The sequence below is a fragment of the Opisthorchis viverrini genome (assembly GCF_000715545.1).
Source record: "Opisthorchis viverrini unplaced genomic scaffold opera_v5_255, whole genome shotgun sequence".
NCBI classification, from domain to species: Eukaryota; Metazoa; Platyhelminthes; class Trematoda; order Opisthorchiida; family Opisthorchiidae; genus Opisthorchis; species Opisthorchis viverrini.
Window position 1 is genome coordinate 220,189 of NW_008751911.1, and position 22,245 is coordinate 242,433.

The window sequence follows — 22,245 nt, forward strand, 5'->3', positions numbered from 1 at the left end:
TTTTGGAGGAAAACACTAGCCCATACGGCCTTCTGTTCAACATCCTAACTTTGGGTGTGAACTTCCTGGTTCAATATTTTCTCCATCCGCTTTTTACTCACACTCTATGACTATCTTTGTGGCGTTCATTTTGTCAGTTTTATCCCCTTGGGAAATTTCCATCTGTTCCTACGCCCATCTGCCGCGGTACACCTGCTGAATGGGTTATTAACTTTCTGGCTGTTACTCTAAATCCATTTTTATCTCCGTCTGACTTACATAAAACTGTCCTTACATAGTGACACTACTGTAGTGCTGGTTAATTATTAGATCCGTTGTTGTCCTCTGGAGTTCGATTTCCACTTCAGCTTTTTTTATTTTTTTAATTTGGGGATTGCGCGGTTGATGTACTCCCGGCTTTCCACTTGTAGAAATTGATTTCACTCTGTGTGGATTGTTGTTTAGCTTGTTAATGCCATTGTTGGAAAAGTGGTTGATGGACACAAGGCAATCACGGACGACTTGTAAAAGACACAAAACAAATCCATTGCAAGGGAGTATTGATAATTGGCTTCCGATTCACGAGGATTCGAGCAATCTACGGAAATGTGCCATGTACGGACAGCGACTTGCTCATAGATAAAGGAGGTCGAGTTTGAAAGGGTGCAGTTCCTCCAAACAGAGTGGTATGTGTAGGTTGAGTGGTGTCCGCTAAAACTTACGAAAGAACCCCTTAACTTGCATGGAAATGCTTAAACGTGAGGAACTCGAGAGTCAGTCCGATACGCAAGCACGTCGAAGTCATCCGGACAGAAGGCAAGTAGCTACGGAATTTAGAATTCTCTTCCGGGGAACATAAACGTCCAACTGTAGGCGAAGAAGTAAATTGCCTGCCTATTAAGTGCCCAGGTTAGGAGAGACTTTGTGTAGGACTGGTGCCGTAATATTTAACAGCGGGACGCTTTAGCATAATTTACTCGTTAGCAGAGAAGACTAGTAAATCGCTGGCAAGGGACTCATTACGCACCTGTTTGGAGGTTCATTAGAACTCAAAANTTCATTTAGAACTCAAAACGCTCAGAACCCTTGAGATAAACAGGAATTGGATAATTTTTCGGGATTCAGAAACGCTCTTCCGGAGCACAGGAAAGAAGTCTGGATTCAATCAATTACAAAATGTTTGGGTCGGATTGCGTAGTCATCGTTTCTGAGAGGTGTGGTAAGCAATCAGTGGATTTATTGCTGGACAACTAGCCGACTTGATCAGTGCTGGGTGTCAATCTGATGTTCCTGTTTGTTGGTTGTGGAGAGTTTTCTTCATGTTGAACCCGGATTTTTCGACCTTGCTTCTTCTGTCTGAGACATCTTAGTGGAATTAAGAACAAATAAGGCAGGCATTGATGCCAACACCAAGTTCCAACAAGGAGTGGATCGGAACAGCAGTCATTCCATACAAAGCAGGAACATCTGAAGTCATTGGAAGGATACTGAATACGGCCAACATTAAAGTAACATTCCGGAAGGGAAACACTCTACGCTCGGTGTTGGTGCATTTGAAGGATTGCCTTCCAGTTGATAGGACTAGGAACTGTGTATACAAAATAAGATGTAACGACTGTACAGGTCAGACAGCCAGAAGATCGCACACCAGAACCGGTGAGCATGATTGATCCATTAGCAGACCACCGAGAAACGTAGATGAATATCAGGCGATAATTAAATATTCGGCCATGGCAGGGCATGCACTAGACACTGGGCATAAGATTGATTTGGAAAATGTGGAGATTCTGAGACGGGGTTTAAGATTCACACCACAGCGACGAACACAGCTGAACAAAATCTGTGAACGACCCCAAGAGGAATATTCCATTAAAGTTACCTAGACATAGAAAGCAAGGTCGAAAAATCCGGATTCAACATGGAGAAAACTCTCCCTCAACCAATATCTTGAATGTTAGTCACCCCCTCTAACCAAGAAACGGGAACATCACACTGAAAACCAGTACTGATCAAGTCGGCCAATCACTAGAAATCTCACGGATTGGTTCCCTGACTGCCTTAAAGCCCAATCAACCTACTTACTTACTCACTCGGCCTGACGAAGCTTTTGTGTCAAAAGCGAAACGTTGTTTAGCGATAAATCCACCGCTTGTTAACCAAACCTCTCTGAAAAGAAGGCTAGATTCAGTAACATTCTCTTTACGCTACATGAAAAAAACACAGCCACTACATTCGAACTATGTGAGGGTGAGCGGTGACTTAAGCTCATTCCAAATGGTTTCCATCCCCTCTCCACAATGTTTCCAACCTTTGCGACCATTGTCTAGCCGCCGAAGGGTCATCTACATACTTGCAAGTACCTTCAGAACTGTTTCCGGTACACCGATGTGTGTTTAACCTTGCATCCTCAGCTAATTCATATCGATTGCTTCTACACGCATAGCAACTTCCCAGTCATTGGCTTTGGACCATCTGTTCCACCAGTGAACTTCGCGTAGTTTTCAAAATCCACTGAAGTGGAATACAAGCGACTGCTTGTGGCTACGTTTGCAAACAGAAGCACCACCAGAATACTGAAGGTCCGTCAGTATGAGCCTGGCATTTTGTCTTTTCACGTGGTTTTACGGCATATAATTGCCGACTGAAGTTCAAGGATTGAAAATCAGAAAAGTACAGAGCAACTTTGCTAGGTTATGTTAGCCTACACAAAATTGAACCAGATTTCAACAGTAGTTCGGTTGTTGTGTGGTTTTGATTCCGTTTACTGGATTTGTACCTGCATATTCCTCAACTGAGGCATGTGATGTTAAGTTTCCTTTTGGAAACACCCATCATCAATGTACTTCTGGCTAGTTTTATAGGACATTTCGGGTCTCATGTACTCTGGCTGTGAGTCTGTTCTTCGTTACAACCACTAACGTTGCTTGTTTTGCCGGACGACGGAATTCTCGGTTTGCTTAATCTGGCGAATTTCTACCTACTGAACCACAATTTGAGGATTATTTGCAATTCGTAGCTGCAAATTAAATTGAATGAATTATAACAGGGTAAATATTTATTGGCTTTCGTTTGGCAGAAGTCGAAGGGGAATTCCCGGGGATTCCTTTTTTGCTCGCAATTGCATCCGGTCCCGGAGAAAACCTTATGAAAATTCAGATGTTTACTTTACGGTATCATCAGTCTACTGTATGGTTTGCCGAGTGTTCAGCACACTTCACTGCGCTGAACCGGTTTGTGGGTGGTCTCAAAATTTAATGCACTTGTATCCGTATCGCTCCTTTCTTCCCATTCTAACGCGACTGGTTGGGACACGTAGAGCATCTCCTTAACGTTAAGACCCGTCAATAGTGTTTATCATCGATCGTCAGAAAACCCGAAAGGGGAAAGCACCCTAGTGCTGCTCCGCCAGCGCAGGATGAATGCTCCTGAATTATCCTATTTAAGCATGTGTGTGCTTTGGTACTTGAGCGCTAACTTGCCTGAAGCCTTTTGTTCCATTAGTGTGGCCTACGGCATGTGCATACAGCAGTTCAACTGTTGGGATGCATCCCCAGTAAACACGGTACACTAATTTCCTCCATGTTTTTTTTCGCATCAGGTGTGTCTGAACTCCTTTTCGGTGACTAGAAGTGATATTATTGTTAATAATAATTTAAAACTCCCCTGTGAACATGGCTTATCAACTTCCAGGCAAATTTTCAGAATCAGTAGTCAAATTCTTCATGAATTTGGACGTTTGTATCATTCCAAGCAAAAGAAATTAAACCACCCAAATATTTGCATTTCCCTCCGTAGTGACAATAATAATAACCCTTCAATCTTCCATTTTCACCCTCACCTTTTCCGTATAGTTTATCAATTTGATCAGTGACTTGTTCCTATCAAGCTCGTCACAGCTGCCTGATGTTTTTATCAGCCGTCTTGTGAACCTGTTGAGTTTGGGATCCGTTCAAGCTACCGTAAACAGTGCCGTCACAGCACTCGATGGTTCAGATAGCTGGTCTTCGGATGCGGGTGATAGTCTGTTCGCGTTGGATTGTAATGGCCTTAGCACGCCTGAACCGGATGTACCTCAGTCATCCAGGCTGCAGAACAAGATGGGAAACTCTTTTGAGAAGTCGGAGAAAAGGCGTCCCCGGTGTTCTGTTGGAATGGCCGTGAGGCAAACAGAAGTAGGAATTTTCGGTCCCGGAGATCCGTTGACTGACAGTGCTCTCAATTTGGATTTAAATCTCGATAGGTTGCGTCAGTATGCATTCCGTGAGGAATTCGCTCGTCTTTGCTTCAGTAAGCTTCTTGCTCATGCCTTCTCCGGACCGCAGTCCACCAGAGGAGATGAAAAGTCAACCCAGGCGAGTAGCGCGTCACAAACTGTGGTCCAAACCAATAGTGACCTATCCATCACAGTCAGTCGGGCCGCCGTGCGCAGCATTCTACAACGCTGTCGCATAACTTTGATTCAGTTTTTCCAAGCGGCACAACTTACTGGTAAATGTCCCCTGCCAAGGTAATTATGTCTTTTCGGTTTGTTATCGTCTCCTCACAAGTGAACCGTGCGCCTGTGCTATCCCACCCGTAATATTATCCCTAATGATGCTCAGTTTGAGAGGGCCTGTTGTCCGTCATCCTTCACTGATTACATATTCATATAGAAATAGAACTTTTTCACCTAATCTCATTTAAAATGTATAGGGCCTTATTAGCTTTTTCATTTTGAGGTGTATTGAAGTACTCCCGTTTAACAGTTAGCGATTCAGTATCGACTTACTCTTAACCCAAACAAGTTGCATCGTCCTTTGTCTGGAAGTGAATAACTTTCGTCTCTCACCCAAACGTTAATGCCCCCTTTCTCAGTAAAATCTAGTGTATTCTCGAAATCCCAACCACACATGACTCGTCCCCTCCTTTTCACCAGACAGGTTCACGTGAGATGTAGAGTTGGAGCTCGGACAACTCTGTGTTAAACTCCTGCTCGGAGAGTCTGTTTATTGAGGCCGACGTTGGTCTTTCGTTTGCTCTTACCTAGGCTTCGTTCTAGTACACAAGTAATTAAATACATGACTCCTCTGCGACCCCACTTAATTGGATTTAAATCTCGATAGGTTGCGTCAGTATGCATTCCGTGAGGAATTCGCTCGTCTTTGCTTCAGTAAGCTTCTTGCTCATGCCTTCTCCGGACCGCAGTCCACCAGAGGAGATGAAAAGTCAACCCAGGCGAGTAGCGCGTCACAAACTGTGGTCCAAACCAATAGTGACCTATCCATCACAGTCAGTCGGGCCGCCGTGCGCAGCATTCTACAACGCTGTCGCATAACTTTGATTCAGTTTTTCCAAGCGGCACAACTTACTGGTAAATGTCCCCTGCCAAGGTAATTATGTCTTTTCGGTTTGTTATCGTCTCCTCACAAGTGAACCGTGCGCCTGTGCTATCCCACCCGTAATATTATCCCTAATGATGCTCAGTTTGAGAGGGCCTGTTGTCCGTCATCCTTCACTGATTACATATTCATATAGAAATAGAACTTTTTCACCTAATCTCATTTAAAATGTATAGGGCCTTATTAGCTTTTTCATTTTGAGGTGTATTGAAGTACTCCCGTTTAACAGTTAGCGATTCAGTATCGACTTACTCTTAACCCAAACAAGTTGCATCGTCCTTTGTCTGGAAGTGAATAACTTTCGTCTCTCACCCAAACGTTAATGCCCCCTTTCTCAGTAAAATCTAGTGTATTCTCGAAATCCCAACCACACATGACTCGTCCCCTCCTTTTCACCAGACAGGTTCACGTGAGATGTAGAGTTGGAGCTCGGACAACTCTGTGTTAAACTCCTGCTCGGAGAGTCTGTTTATTGAGGCCGACGTTGGTCTTTCGTTTGCTCTTACCTAGGCTTCGTTCTAGTACACAAGTAATTAAATACATGACTCCTCTGCGACCCCACTTAAAACTCCACTTTAAGTGCTTCAATGATCCTGTGGGCTATATTGGCTGGAACTTCGTTCCACAAGGTCCAACCATGCCAGTAAAGCCAAAGGGGAGCAGCTACACAAAGCGCAGCAAGCCCTCGTAATATGAGGGTGTCTGGGGGTAAAGTCGTATTGTCCTCTGCCATAGGGTGTGCAGACAGTAAGGTCTTCCCCCAAGCGACCAGCATGTCGATATTCATGGAAGCAGCGATGTTGCCTTCAACGGAGGAAACTGTATTAGAAAATATCGACCCAACGGTCGGCCGTGACCGCCGACGCATTATTGAACACGGTCGAAATACTTTCAAAATCAAAGAGTCTGGTGCTGATCAAAAGGTACGTAATGTGCCCAGCCTGATCAAGGGTGAGACAGTAATGCCTTAGCCCTGCGCCCTCGGGTCAAGCCGACCCGCTGCAACCAAGCAACTCAGACTATTGAATCATCGGTTCCAGGTAGGCTTCCAAAGAACCACACATCCTTCCACTGTCTTGTGGGAGTACCTCAACCAAACCCACTTCCTCGGCCTGGGCAACCAGGAATTATAATTTTCCCGCATACTTTGTCTACCGATTTCCTCCAACTTCTTCCCAAATAACAAGCAAACCTCGCTGAGTCATCTACTTGTCAGTTAGCTGACCGATGTGCCTTATACAGCTGTCTGTCTATTAACAATAAACAAAATGGCACTGCTAAATCTCCGCGTTTCCTCGACGGAAACGCGTAGTGAAAACTGACCTCCAAAAGTAGTAAACACTTGCCATGTGACACCGTAGTTCAAATGAGATGGAGGCAGACGCATTTGTGGGCTCAGCTATTGGGTTGTCCGAACACCTATAGAACGGATAATTTTAGCATAATCTTCTGCTTTTTCTCGGGGTTCGTTTTCTTTGTGATGAAACGTCACATGATAAACTTAAATTTGCAAAAGGAAAGTTTTCACTATCAGTATTAATGAAAAGGGAAGCAAAGAGGCAGGTATTAGAGTTAGAGTTAACCTCCAGATGAGATGAAAGTGAGAAGCCCTCTCCGAGATCCTAAACAAAACAAACTTCGCATTAGGTCGAGCTCAAAAGCAGTAAGGCGTACAGGAAAGAAGGTTTCCGGATTTTGAACATCACATCGACTGAAATACGCAGGTGGGATTTCCACTTGGGATTTATTTTTAACAAACATAGTTTTCAGTCATTGTACTATAACGCATTTATAGAAGCTTCGCCACAATGTGAGAAAAAGTCGGAAATGCGCGTTTCTCAAACATGTTGGGCGGAATAAGAAATATCATGCCCGTCACCGGTTTTGCTCAACCTAAAGTAAAACGTGCAGAAAAGATGCGGATCTTTGCGATGTGCTCAAGGAACACTCGATCACACACTTTGCCGAACCTCTGTTCAAACAAAAATGCAGAAACAGCGGAGTTATAGTGTTCCAAGGACAGTACTACCCATATGTAGAGAGTTGCACTATCCAACTAGAGAGCTGTGATTTATTCTGCGTTTACTTCCTTCGGAATTATGCAGTTTTGTGGTCCCGATTAAAGAGATGCCAATGACCAGCGCAGCTGAGGTTGTTGCTAATGACTTTCATACTTTGCTGCCAAGTCATTGCTTACCCCCTCCTGGATCGTTTCCAACCTTCAAATGGTTGTGCAAAAAGAGTCTTTCGAGGAAGTCGGTCGGCCGGAATTTTTTTACCTCCCCAGTATTCAGCGACCGAACTTCTGACTATTATAGTAATATGGAGCGCACAGCAGCATTGTCTACTCGACCATTGACAAATAAGCTAGTATCAGGACCACTGCGCAGTTGATGCAGGTTCACAAAATCCGGATGGGAATAACATCATTGACTATATCACTGAGACCGGCATAGCTACCCAGGTAAACAAATCCGTCTACTATCTCAAATGGCTAAACCGCAATCATGAGGTCAGGATTCAATCCCGTCCAGTATTGCAGCAGTACTCTACACTTTGCAGGTGTGAATCGCATGCCGAACTGTGTGGCGGAATTACTCAGATAATCTAACAGTATCAGTACAATGTTGTCAGATGAAGGAAGAGGTATATCGCTCGTGTACTCGATATGGGACTTGAGATCATTTCGATTCCACCAGCATTAGAAGCTGGGGTGTGTTCCATGACCATATCAAAGGGGAATTTGAAGGGGAAAGCTGTAAAAAGGCAGTCTTGTCTGACACCACTTGATGTGGTGAACTCAGGCGAGAGCTGTCCGCAGTGGTTGGATTGCAGTGTTTTAAAGACGATGAAGAATTTGTAGGGAACACCTTTTCTCCATAGACACTACCATAGTGCCTGACGGTCCACATAGTCAGAAGCTGCTTTCAAGTCAAGGAAGTGGTCGCTGGAAGCAGTGTCGCTGTTCCAGAACCTGTCTGATTAAACATCTAGTATGGGCGTCGAAAGCTCCTATGTAGAAAGGATCTGGTGAGACAGTAATGCCTTAGCCCTGCGCCCTCGGGTCAAGCCGACCCGCTGCAACCAAGCAACTCAGACTATTGAATCATCGGTTCCAGGTAGGCTTCCAAAGAACCACACATCCTTCCACTGTCTTGTGGGAGTACCTCAACCAAACCCACTTCCTCGGCCTGGGCAACCAGGAATTATAATTTTCCCGCATACTTTGTCTACCGATTTCCTCCAACTTCTTCCCAAATAACAAGCAAACCTCGCTGAGTCATCTACTTGTCAGTTAGCTGACCGATGTGCCTTATACACTCCGCTGTCTATTAACAATAAACAAAATGGCACTGCTAAATCTCCGAGATCCTTTCTACATAGGAGCTTTCGACGCCCATACTAGATGTTTAATCAGACAGGTTCTGGAACAGCGACACTGCTTCCAGCGACCACTTCCTTGACTTGAAAGCAGCTTCTGACTATGTGGACCGTCAGGCACTATGGTAGTGTCTATGGAGAAAAGGTGTTCCCTACAAATTCTTCATCGTCTTTAAAACACTGCAATCCAACCACTGCGGACAGCTCTCGCCTGAGTTCACCACATCAAGTGGTGTCAGACAAGACTGCCTTTTTACAGCTTTCCCCTTCAAATTCCCCTTTGATATGGTCATGGAACACACCCCAGCTTCTAATGCTGGTGGAATCGAAATGATCTCAAGTCCCATATCGAGTACACGAGCGATATACCTCTTCCTTCATCTGACAACATTGTACTGATACTGTTAGATTATCTGAGTAATTCCGCCACACAGTTCGGCATGCGATTCACACCTGCAAAGTGTAGAGTACTGCTGCAATACTGGACGGGATTGAATCCTGACCTCATGATTGCGGTTTAGCCATTTGAGATAGTAGACGGATTTGTTTACCTGGGTAGCTATGCCGGTCTCAGTGATATAGTCAATGATGTTATTCCCATCCGGATTTTGTGAACCTGCATCAACTGCGCAGTGGTCCTGATACTAGCTTATTTGTCAATGGTCGAGTAGACAATGCTGCTGTGCGCTCCATATTACTATAATAGTCAGAAGTTCGGTCGCTGAATACTGGGGAGGTAAAAAAATTCCGGCCGACCGACTTCCTCGAAAGACTCTTTTTGCACAACCATTTGAAGGTTGGAAACGATCCAGGAGGGGGTAAGCAATGACTTGGCAGCAAAGTATGAAAGTCATTAGCAACAACCTCAGCTGCGCTGGTCATTGGCATCTCTTTAATCGGGACCACAAAACTGCATAATTCCGAAGGAAGTAAACGCAGAATAAATCACAGCTCTCTAGTTGGATAGTGCAACTCTCTACATATGGGTAGTACTGTCCTTGGAACACTATAACTCCGCTGTTTCTGCATTTTTGTTTGAACAGAGGTTCGGCAAAGTGTGTGATCGAGTGTTCCTTGAGCACATCGCAAAGATCCGCATCTTTTCTGCACGTTTTACTTTAGGTTGAGCAAAACCGGTGACGGGCATGATATTTCTTATTCCGCCCAACATGTTTGAGAAACGCGCATTTCCGACTTTTTCTCACATTGTGGCGAAGCTTCTATAAATGCGTTATAGTACAATGACTGAAAACTATGTTTGTTAAAAATAAATCCCAAGTGGAAATCCCACCTGCGTATTTCAGTCGATGTGATGTTCAAAATCCGGAAACCTTCTTTCCTGTACGCCTTACTGCTTTTGAGCTCGACCTAATGCGAAGTTTGTTTTGTTTAGGATCTCGGAGAGGGCTTCTCACTTTCATCTCATCTGGAGGTTAACTCTAACTCTAATACCTGCCTCTTTGCTTCCCTTTTCATTAATACTGATAGTGAAAACTTTCCTTTTGCAAATTTAAGTTTATCATGTGACGTTTCATCACAAAGAAAACGAACCCCGAGAAAAAGCAGAAGATTATGCTAAAATTATCCGTTCTATAGGTGTTCGGACAACCCAATAGCTGAGCCCACAAATGCGTCTGCCTCCATCTCATTTGAACTACGGTGTCACATGGCAAGTGTTTACTACTTTTGGAGGTCAGTTTTCACTACGCGTTTCCGTCGAGGAAACGCGGAGATTTAGCAGTGCCATTTTGTTTATTGTTAATAGACAGCGGAGTGTATAAGGCACATCGGTCAGCTAACTGACAAGTAGATGACTCAGCGAGGTTTGCTTGTTTTTTGGGAAGAAGTTGGAGGAAATCGGTAGACAAAGTATGCGGGAAAATTATAATTCCTGGTTGCCCAGGCCGAGGAAGTGGTTTGGTTGAGGGTACTCCCACAAGACAGTGGAAGGATGTGTGGTTCTTTGGAAGCCTACCTGGAACCGATGATTCAATAGTCTGAGTTGCTTGGTTGCAGCGGGTCGGCTTGACCCGAGGGCGCAGGGCTAAGGCATTACTGTCTCACCCTTGATCAGGCTGGGCACATTACGTACCTTTTGATCAGCACCAGACTCTTTGATTTTGAAAGTATTTCGACCGTGTTCAATAATGCGTCGGCGGTCACGGCCGACCGTTGGGTCGATATTTTCTAATACAGTTTCCTCCGTTGAAGGCAACATCGCTGCTTCCATGAATATCGACATGCTGGTCGCTTGGGGGAAGACCTTACTGTCTGCACACCCTATGGCAGAGGACAATACGACTTTACCCCCAGACACCCTCATATTACGAGGGCTTGCTGCGCTTTGTGTAGCTGCTCCCCTTTGGCTTTACTGGCATGGTTGGACCTTGTGGAACGAAGTTCCAGCCAATATAGCCCACAGGATCATTGAAGCACTTAAAGTGGAGTTAATTTTGTACCTACTATTTCTTTAGGCGGAGCCAATTTCATTACATTTTCATCTAATGACCGAATCCTTCTGCTTACTTCCATTTTATTCCTTTTCAGAGCGCGATTGGTAGAAATCGCTTACGTGTTCAAAGCACTGACAACCATGTTGACATCGTTGCAGTCGGTTTCGTCACAGCGTGATGGTGAGTGGAAACATTTCGACTTCATATGGCTGCCGTTTGCGCCGATTTGTCTCTGGTATTTGATGATTTTTAATGGTTAAGCAGGCTACGGTTTTTGGCATTTAATCGGATTTAACCTAAAATGCATGAGTATCTGAATTTGGGGTCATTGTTTAACTGAAACTAAAGGTTATGTCACTACCTTGTTTTGAAACCCAATCACACTTCATATACGTTATGCCCGGCATCTCTTGGGGACCAAACCGTTAGCTGCTTTAGCGACGCGCGCTCAAGGTAGCAATGTAGATACCTCCTACTAGCGTATGGATGCAGCCGTTCAGAACCTTTTAATTCAATTTCAGACGAATAAACTGAGTGATAAATAAAGCACCCTCTCAATACTCACATCGACCCAAGTCGATGAACCTCACGTGACCGTCCTGAACTGGCGCGCAATATCAGGACCTAAGAGTGGTTAACGAATCGATGAAGGTCAAACGATTATTAGCGTTCAGATTAAAAACAACAAGAGGAGGTATGTGAATTAAACGGAAACAACTGAATAAAAATACCCGTTGTACACAATTAGCATAGAATAAGAGAATTAACCAGTCCCTCAAGGCTTGGTTTTCCTTAATCACTCGCTTCACCCACCATATGCAAAAAGGGATAGACGAGAATGGTATCATTGCCTCCCTTAACCAAAACATGCACGTAAAGTGGGTGAGAAACGACCGATGCATAACCTTGCCGCACACGTTCCGCACCAGCACCTCCCGAACATGGTCGGTTCCCCGGCACTTGCTGTTGATGCAGTGGTCACGACTCGAAACTCTCGAAGGTCATGCATCTAGTTGTGCCGTAACTGTGAAGACTGTATATTCGTCTGATTATTAGCCAACACTTGCTCTGCCTCTGTGTGTATAGGTCGCCTATGTTTGCTAGATCACCCCACATTTATCAGATGACTTGGGGTCAGCACGTCAAAAGCATCTGAATCACTGTAAACTGGTGGAAGTGCTCTGCCAGTCAGCAAGTAATGAGCCACTTCAATATAGGACGCGCAAGTTTTCAGGCAAAAGAAGATGCTTCCTTGACTGTCGTCCTCAACTATGAAAACCAGTAACAGCGAGGTCACTTATTATCCTGAGTTTGCCGATCTCATCTCACATTCCAAACAAGCAAGACATTCTTAACTAAACTTGCTCCTTTGACGTTCCATAGCATGACGTCGTTGACGTGTCCCTATGTCCTTTCAATTCACTTGAGTGTCTAATTAGGCAGTATCCCACAGGATGCCGACTGGGAGGGTTTCTGAAAAACCGCCGTATTGCAGCATGCCTCCAACACGGATCAGTCTTAAGAATAACTAGATGGTTCCCGTAAAAATAGGCTTAACTTCTCCCTATCAAGCTCTTCGGGCCGCCACGAAGAGAATGAACCTTCCATGGTGTGACGGTTCGCGTACCTCCGCGACCCTTGGCTATACTGGGGGTGTACGCGCGACACTCGCAAACTCTCATACCAGGTTGGTCGATCATCAGAGTTCTGGTCAACACTGTCTCCTAGCACTCCAGGTGGGGGGTTAGAACATGTATGGCGAATTGTTCCTTTAAAATTGAAATGCACCTGCATTTCCCGCCATACACCGCTGCCTTACGGTCAAACTTTTGAGCCAAAGGCTTTGGTTGAGGATTCTACTCACAGCACAGTGGGTGAGCTTAAAAATAAAAATAATCATTCAGCTGTAGCTGGTTGACATGGATTAAACTCGGTACGTGCGGGCATTGGTGAACGATTGCTTCAGCTGTATGTGGACTGCAGACTGCTTTTATCCAGTACTACCGAAATAGCCGAAGTCATCTGGCCACATAATGTCCTCCAGCGGCGTTTCGGCTGCGAAATTAAATTGATCACATTGCTATCAGTTACCCATGGTCCGGATCAATAAGTAACTGACAGTCGTTTTGTGGATTCTGACCACGCACTCGTCTGGAGAGGAAGTAACTGACAGTCGTTTTGTGGATTCTGACCACGCACTCGTCCGGAGAGTCTTCTCCCTCGTTTACGAGAGTGGCGTAAGGTGTGGACGAATCACTTGGTAACTGAGAGACTGGCAGATCCGCATGTTAGACTGATTTACCAGAATCGCCTCCTAGAGTCTGTCCAACTGCTCGTGAATCCATACTCAGACTAAACCGCCATCCCTTTGCACAGTATTAAAGGGTTTGCTTGTGGCACGGCGCTACCCGGGCTCACCCAAGCACCGGATATCAGACCGAACAGTAATACTGCTTAAACCTTGAGGAAATATTCCAACTGGTCTTGAACATAAATTGGCCTGACGAATTATCAGATGTCAAGTGAAAGTGAGCGCGCGAGGCGACCGTAAAGCCTGGTGGGCACGGAAAGCCAACGAAACGGAAGAGTCTCAGAAAGCCGGGAATGCCCGAAGATTATTTTAGTTGATCCGTGCCCCCGATCCCCGGAAACATCCTGTGGGTGAAACCATCAAGGATTAGCTCCGGGCGACCATCTTGAATGAAGAGCGCCTCGACCGTTAGACCGAACACTTCAAACAGCATTTATTTTGGCCTCCAGCCGCCACACATCTGGAGCCCGCGGCCGACATAGAAACATGGACGGTGAACGTGGAAGCCCCTACGACCTCGGAGGTTTATACTGCACATATCCCAAGCACCGGATATCAGACCGAACAGTAATACTGCTTAAACCTTGAGGAAATATTCCAACTGGTCTTGAACATAAATTGGCCTGACGAATTATCAGATGTCAAGTGAAAGTGAGCGCGCGAGGCGACCGTAAAGCCTGGTGGGCACGGAAAGCCAACGAAACGGAAGAGTCTCAGAAAGCCGGGAATGCCCGAAGATTATTTTAGTTGATCCGTGCCCCCGATCCCCGGAAACATCCTGTGGGTGAAACCATCAAGGATTAGCTCCGGGCGACCATCTTGAATGAAGAGCGCCTCGACCGTTAGACCGAACACTTCAAACAGCATTTATTTTGGCCTCCAGCCGCCACACATCTGGAGCCCGCGGCCGACATAGAAACATGGACGGTGAACGTGGAAGCCCCTACGACCTCGGAGGTTTATGACTGCACATATTCTCTCAAACGCCATCAAGTTTCTGGTCCGAATGTCCTCACACCCGCGTTGTTCAAGGACTGGAGGTCGAAGCTTTCAGTCAGCCTGCATGTATTTGGGAAAACGAGACTGTCCCAGACAACTTGGGGGAGTCGGCGATAGTGCCAATTTTCAGAAAAAGGGTTCGTAGTGAGTGTGATAATAACGGAGGGATAAGTTTGACCTAGGTCGTAATGAGGCTGCTGGACACTGGTGTCATTCACCACTAATCACTTGTCCAGAGGGAACTTTGTCCGTGCAAACAGTTTGAGTCAACTAAGTGAGATCAGCTTGGTTTGTGTTGCAGCGTGGCTGAACTACAAGGGAATGCTTATTGCATCATATTACGTACTAGGGACTTTCCAAACGCTGGGGTTCATGGTAGAGACGTTAATACATCCGCTGCGTTGTATTTGTTCGATTTTTTCGGCAGATACCTGTGACATTATATAATGGGTCAGCCAATTGAGCTTCCACCCCTAATCGGTAGAAGTTGACCTACATACAAGCCTACTCGGAAAGATAAGACTTGGGCTTCTGATAGAACAGCGACAGTTTTTCAGCAGCTAATGTAACTTCGGGTGATTGGGTTGCATCACCATGTAAACTTACTGGAGTTCCTCGCAGAATTTTCTTGATTTTATTGTCTATCGCCGTTCTGTTCTGTGTACACTACACACTTCCGACGTAATCGAGACTCCCTTGTTCGTTTGTCCGATCGGCCTTCGATCGCATTCTCCGCCTAGTTGCAATACTCGATAACCAGTTCCCCAATTGCGGACAGCCGGAATTTAAGTCCACTTATCAACGTTTTAGAGGCCTAATCGGTTAAATGTTGGTTATTTGCAGACCGATATTCCTCAATTTTTCTGGTGGCTTTCGGTATCGCCACATTTGTACCCAGTATAATGTACATCCATCCTACTTCCTTCTGATTACAACTATTTAATCATTATCACGGCTAGAAATGTCAGTGTAGGTCACCGAAAGATACGCCACGTGGAAACGGAGGACCCATATTTTAGCGAACTTAGGACATAACATTGTGATAAACACTATGGAATATTTGACTGGTAGCCCCATGATGTTTTGTCTTGTACTCATATAAGTATTTTACAAGCAATCCGATGTATAGGGTTTTTGGAATAAGGGATGGTTTGTAGTTCGGGCTGCAAACTTACCTCCGAAATGAATGCATAGTAAGGAGTGCGAATTTAAAATTTCAAAGAACCCCCCAGGTGGGCGTTCATCGTACCGCCTTATAATGCACTAGTTTTGTTTTCCCTCATTTAATCCATTCTCGTACCATCTCTTTTCGGCTTCGCAGTGGATCCCTCTACGTGGAACCACGTCATGGATCTCTATCCACACATTGTCGACTGTGTTCTCGTCACCGGTGGTAGTCAAATGACGGTGGCTTTGCACAGACTTCTAAGACTATATGGCGACCTACTTCGACCAATCGGTTTGGCAGCTCCGGGCAAACATACAACCAACGGTGTATAGAATAGTTGTTTCTACACCACATTCAAACAGTCTGTGATAATTGTTCCTTTCCCAAACCAGCCCACACCCCACCCTACAAGTGCGAGTGATTACGATTACGTTACTGGTCTCACGTTTATTTCAATTAGCAACCAAACCACTTTGACAAACTCTTCATTATATTTCCCCCCGCCTACAGTTTTTTTTCAATTTCCATCGTTCCTCACTTCTTAAGACTATATGGCGACCTACTTCGACCAATCGGTTTGGCAGCTCCGGGCAAACATACAACCAACGGTGTATAGAATAGTTGTTTCTACACCACATTCAAACAGTCTGTGATAATTGTTCCTTTCCCAAACCAGCCCACACCCCACCCTACAAGTGCGAGTGATTACGATTACGTTACTGGTCTCACGTTTATTTCAATTAGCAACCAAACCACTTTGACAAACTCTTCATTATATTTCCCCCCGCCTACAGTTTTTTTTCAATTTCCATCGTTACCTCACTTCTACCCAAACCGTTTCTGACAATGCATTGTTTTTTTATAAGCATTCTTATGACGATATGCAATTCTTGATTTTTCTTCAATACATGATGTATTGGCTAAGGGGTCTTCAGCGTGAGTCCGATTAAATGACACTGAATCTCGGAATTCTGTCAGGAGGGACTTCACAATGAAGAAGATTCGTGTGACTGGGTCTCCAACCGCCCTGTTGTTGTGTGTGATCACCAGTCAATGAGGGCATCTCTCAATCAATTTTCTTATTCCAGCATTTCAGTTCATTTAGGTATAGTTTGAAACGAATCCGGCTCAGGGATGGTCCGAAAGTGCGTGTTAGTGACCGGATCAGATGTGCACGTCGAGGCCGTATCCCTCGTAGAGTCAGTCCCTATCGACCCATCGAACCCACTGAATAAAATGACCTATACATGCTGGCAATACAATTATTTGTGTATTAATTTATCATAAGGGACCTTAGCGGCTTAACTGGGGTTTCGGGTACGAAGGCATGATGTCTTGAGAAGGACAGAGGAACCGAGAACAACCAAAGGCTTGTGTTCGGAAAGTCGCATAATACAGCTAGCCAGACGGGAGATGCCGGGTTTATAGCTTCTGGATCTGACCAGACTAGATTCTAAGCTCGAGTAGATCGGAGGTTTTAGATGCTGGACCTAGTTTTCTTTTTCGGAAAAGTTTAGTAACAATCGGTAGATTTATTACTGGGCAACGTTTCGCCTTTGACACAAAAGCTTCTTCAGGCCAAGTGACTAGGCTACAAGGTCGGTTGAGATTTAAGGCGAAAGGAGAGCCAATCAGTTAAGTCAAGCGAAATCTGTGTCAAATGTCGGCCAAGGAATTTCGTCTTAGGGTGGGTCACGAAGTGTTAAGTTGTTGGGAAAACCTGATTGGATTTGGGTCCAGCTTGGTGCTTCTGGCTCACGTGGTGATTTCTCTTGAACGTCGTTTGCACTTTCCGTCCAACTGTGTGCATGAGCTTGTCATACAATAGTTTCGTAAGAAAGAGGGATTCTGTGAACTCTGGTCCGGTTGGGATTTAACCCCCTGTTTTTGCAATGATTCTACGCGAATTGACAACCATGCAGTCACGTGTCAACTCGGCTTATCTAAGACCGCTCTCTAAATGCTCGCCATTTCCACACCCTCGGTTCTATTCACGCTGTGATGCTTAGTGATTTCCACCGCCTCGGCTATCAGCCGCTGTGGTGTGAATCGCAGTCCCCGTCTTAAAACTTCCACATTCTCCAGACGTATTCTATGTCCTATGTCTGATGCACGTACCGCCATCGCTGAGTCTTTGATCAGTGTTTGGTATTCCTCCGAATTCCTTGGTGGTTCTTTTATGCTTACCGATTCTCGTGTGTAATTCCCTGGCAGTTTGTCCTATGTAGACCTTAGTGCAATCGTTGCAGTTAATTTTATGCATACAGTCCCTAGTTCCTTCAATCAGGAGGGATTCTTTCGATTGCATCAAAACTGAGTGTGGCGCTTTTCCCTTTTGAAAAGCTACTCTAATGTTGGTTAAGTTCGGTCTCCGCATAACATCCGATGTTCCTGCTCTAGATGTGAGGATTTAGGCTTTTGAGATATTGGTGGAAGCTGCTCACGTCATGTTTGACTACAACAAAGGTATCTGCAGCATAACGCCGGTGGACAAGTACTCCATATTACATATATATATATATATATATGTATATATATATATATATTGAAAACCCCATGGCAAGACCTTGTTATTGGGAGTAAACAGTTGTGTCAAAACAAACTGATCGATATTCATATACTCAACTATCTCACCCACCGAGGGCTGCGTCCGTTCCCTAAGTGTCGTGTCTGCCACTAACAAACTCTGTTACCTACAGAGCATCTGTGCATAGGGGTGTTTGTCTCTACCCACATTACGTCGAAGCTCACGAGGAGTTCGTCCATCACCAACGGAAGCGAAACGTTGCCAAGCGATAAATCTACCGATTATCGCCAAACTAATTCAAAGACGGTTACTACTTAATCGATCTCAGGCGTTTTCCAACTGATTGCAAATAACATAGTTTTCCATGAAAAACACCGATGGTAGAGCCGTCCAAATAATCCCAAGCAAACAACCCCTCCATCGTGCGATTGCGGTTGACACGACAAAGTTAATGTGTTTGATCGGATGCTGGAAGCGAGAATACGGTCCAAGCATTTACCGGTTAGGTCGAGTCAATTGGCCGAACTCCAAGTGCGACGACCCAAAGGTTCTCAGCTTATCACATGCATAGCCAGATGTCATAGGTAGCTCACGAGAAAGGCCAGTAAAATGTTCACACATCCATCCATTCAATCGAGGAGCTAGTCAATACACGTGACCACGGAATACGGAACACATAACTGACGGCGGAGTCACGCTACATCCTGTCTAAGTGTGAGCTAATCACACTGCTGATCAGGCGATCAATGTCAAGCTGCCAAGTGATCGAACTAGTAGCTGAGATGTTGCGGGCTCGAGATTCCATGGAGTGAGATGCGCATTGCTGCTGATACCCAATAAAGCTGTACATCTGTACAATACTTCTCGGATTTTCCCCATCGCTTACAAGACGAAATCCGCTACAAAATAGACCAAAGTCTCCGCACACTGCCAACAATAGCTAAAAGATTTGGAGTGAACACAAAGAGAGAAAGCAATGGACGAGAATGGACGATTGGCTAGCCTATACCAAGCATTTCCTAGTGCCTGTGCCTTCGTGTGTTTGGTCAGACACTCTGGCAAGCGAATCAAAGGTGTAACTCAACTGACATCCATTAGTCGTCAATTCTTGCAGGATTTGAGATTATCAGGGTGCCAATTTAGAAGGCGAACCTCATCAATAACACCCAAAATCATCGTAATCTCTTTCGTATCCATATGCCAGGTCACAGGTTGTCCAGTTCATGATTTGTAAGGAGGCACACAGAACAAGAATACGAAAAATACACCTATTTGCAAACCAATTCGGTTTTGCGGGAGGCTCACGTGGAGCCCAGCTGAATCTCTCGTTTACGATGTTCCTAATTCGGGCACTCTGCCTACCAGAAGAGCCCCAAGCAGGGCGAATTGTCACCGTAACGACGTTTGGGTATGCTTGGCATAGGACCGAGCCACCTTAGTTGATGGTGCTGCGTGATTCAAGAACCAGTCGCCGGGTTATGGATCAGTTGATGTCATCCGATATAAACAATACTTCCGAGATATTGGCCGAAAACGTAAGAGGCGCTCATACAGTCTGTTCGCAGAGGCCACATCTCAGCGGTAAGCCTGTTGACGTAAAGAAACAAAATTGATTCGTGCAGTGACTTCATCGGACACACTTCCTTCAGAGCTTGTACAACTACTGAGGAATGTGAAATTCTGCACAACATCCGACGCTTGTCCTTGCATTGCTGGGGTTATGTTCGAAGATTGCACTTTCGAAGCATGACTTTGTACACTGCAGGTGCAAGGCTCATTCTGAAAACAGTTTTTTGATTGCTATCAGATTATTCAACGGTGCTTGTGCTTGGCCTTCGCCTTCAAACATGAGGAAAATGTCTCCTGCAGCGATATGAACGTTGGGATTTTAAAGACCCTCCAGGGTGCGCCTCATTATTTCATACACACTGCATATAGAATGAGGAATGCTCCTAGTAATTAGGTCGCCTGCCGTGGTTACACTGATTGCAGACAGATGATATCAATCAATGAACGGAATCCAAATTGATGTTGGCATATGAAAAGCGGCAGGAAGTTATGGAATTTTCATTCTGGCCTAGACCGGATACGCGTCATTCGACAAAATTTACTGCGGTTTAGAATAGGAGAATACGGTAGATATTTATAGAAAATAGAAAATGGAAAATATTGTTAATATTTCCTCCAACCACAGAGGTCGTGCAGAAATTAGTAGGATGATGCTCTCGTCGGCTTTTGTATTCCATGTGCCTCGAGTGTCGTTTGAAACAGACAACAAATTTATTTGTAAAACACATCCGAATGAATGGTGTGCGCTCGGAAATTTGAAAGAGGGTATATTAGTAAGTCTTAATGTCTCTTACTAATGTAATAGCATGTGTACGCGACTCTCAAGACGAGAGAAGCCACTCATTTTGAAAGTGCCTAAGCTGTGATCCACACTCGACTTGTGGAAATGGAATTCCGCGGTGTTTCACACCTAGTGATCCGGATGTATCATCAGTGTGGTTGAAACAACCAACATGATACGACACTGTGAACGGAAGTATACCGCGTGTGGGTAATCTCATTAGACCATCCAAAAAACATGCAGTGCAAATATCATGTGAACTTTTCAAATAGACTCAGTTGGTCATGCTCCACAGGTAGCGGTATTTTTTGGGCATGGGGTACAAGTCGCCCGTTCACGTTGTCTGGGAATTCAACTCTTCTTTGTAGTGGCGTTCGTCATACTGTATAGAGTAAACGGTTGAATTCTCCCATCTAAGTGTTCAGGGTCACATCCGGTTTTCGTGTATTCAGCTTGGTTAACACTGTGTGAGGTAGTGTGGCTTGTCCGTTGTCACCGTCGTCCGTTGTGGACCGGCGTGCTGTTCAAGCGTCAGGCTACAAACTTCCGCATACGTCAATGAACCCTTGATTTCTCACTATTCGATGCATCATTACACTTCATTTAACTCCTAACGCAGGCACTCCACAAACGTACTGAATACCGACCTGAATTTCTACACACCCTGTTACTATTTTAACATAACTGTTTTTTTCACGTGTAATTGCGTTTCATTATCACGACAAATGGTGACAAATCGACAAATACAAAACTTCACCAAAAGACTGAGTGAGTGTGCGTACGTCTGTCTATTTGCGTGTGCTACTATTAATCGCCCGTTTTTCAAATAAATACCCATTTCCCTTCCAGATATGCATGCGAATTAGAAAGACTATGACCCTTCAGATAGATGGGACACCCTCTTTCTTCTCTAAGTTTGGGGTCCTGAATAATTTTCCGCAACTAATTTCCTGGAGCATAGGGATAAACTGACTTCCATCTGCGTTCTAAACTAACGGTTTTATTTTCCGGGAAACAGCACCCAATTTTGCCAGCTTTTGTTACGGAATCCGCTGGTATACCATCTTGTGAGTGCCAAGCTCAGGATCCCAAGTCAAGACACGTCATTCAGTAGCGATGTAGACTCAAGATAAGGAAGCTGAGACATAATGTAACTGAACTAACTAAATTTCCCAGTTCAGCGAACAAGCCAACGACCATATACACTCATTTGCAAACTAATTTGGTTCTTTCGAGAGACTCACCTCTAACCCAGATGAATTCCTTGTTTGTGATGTTCTCAGGCAACTGAATGTGCTGCACCAGCCCACCTCATGTTTCAGTCGCTACGATATTCGAGATATCGCAATACATGTTGTTAGGAGGCACTCCTAACGAACATATTGCTCAACATTTCTCTCTCTCTATTTCAGCCTTTCATTGGACTGTTTTGTTCCATTCCATTCTTGATTCTTCGAATCTCGGTATTGGCTGTTCAGTTGCTGCAGTATAATTTCCTCAAGTCTTTTTGTCTTCTCAATTTCGTGTGTAACCGACAAGGTTGATTGACTGATTAGTAGAGAAAATAACACATGTACATCTATGTAATGTACTGCTCATAAGTTTGTTGAAAATCTGTCGACAGCCCACGACCGGTTTGGCCCTCTTTGGGGCTCATCAGCTAGGCGCAGTTCCCGGATCTCCGTCAACCTTATGTTCT

At 44.8% G+C, this 22,245-nt stretch overlaps 1 protein-coding gene across 1 annotated transcript in view; it reads left to right on the plus strand.

The window, feature by feature from the left end:
- The window catches only part of T265_09082 (hypothetical protein), a gene marked incomplete at both ends in the record, with an annotated part of 101,741 nt that extends 85,172 nt beyond the window's left edge, over window positions 1–16,569 (plus strand). Inside the window, 4 exons of the mRNA XM_009175067.1 lie at window positions 3,831–4,486; window positions 11,286–11,371; window positions 15,823–16,178; window positions 16,464–16,569. Coding sequence (XP_009173331.1) covers window positions 3,831–4,486; window positions 11,286–11,371; window positions 15,823–16,001 — 921 coding nt within the window. The remainder of the gene's footprint in view (window positions 1–3,830; window positions 4,487–11,285; window positions 11,372–15,822; window positions 16,179–16,463) is intronic.
- Between the last annotated feature and the right edge of the window lie 5,676 nt (window positions 16,570–22,245).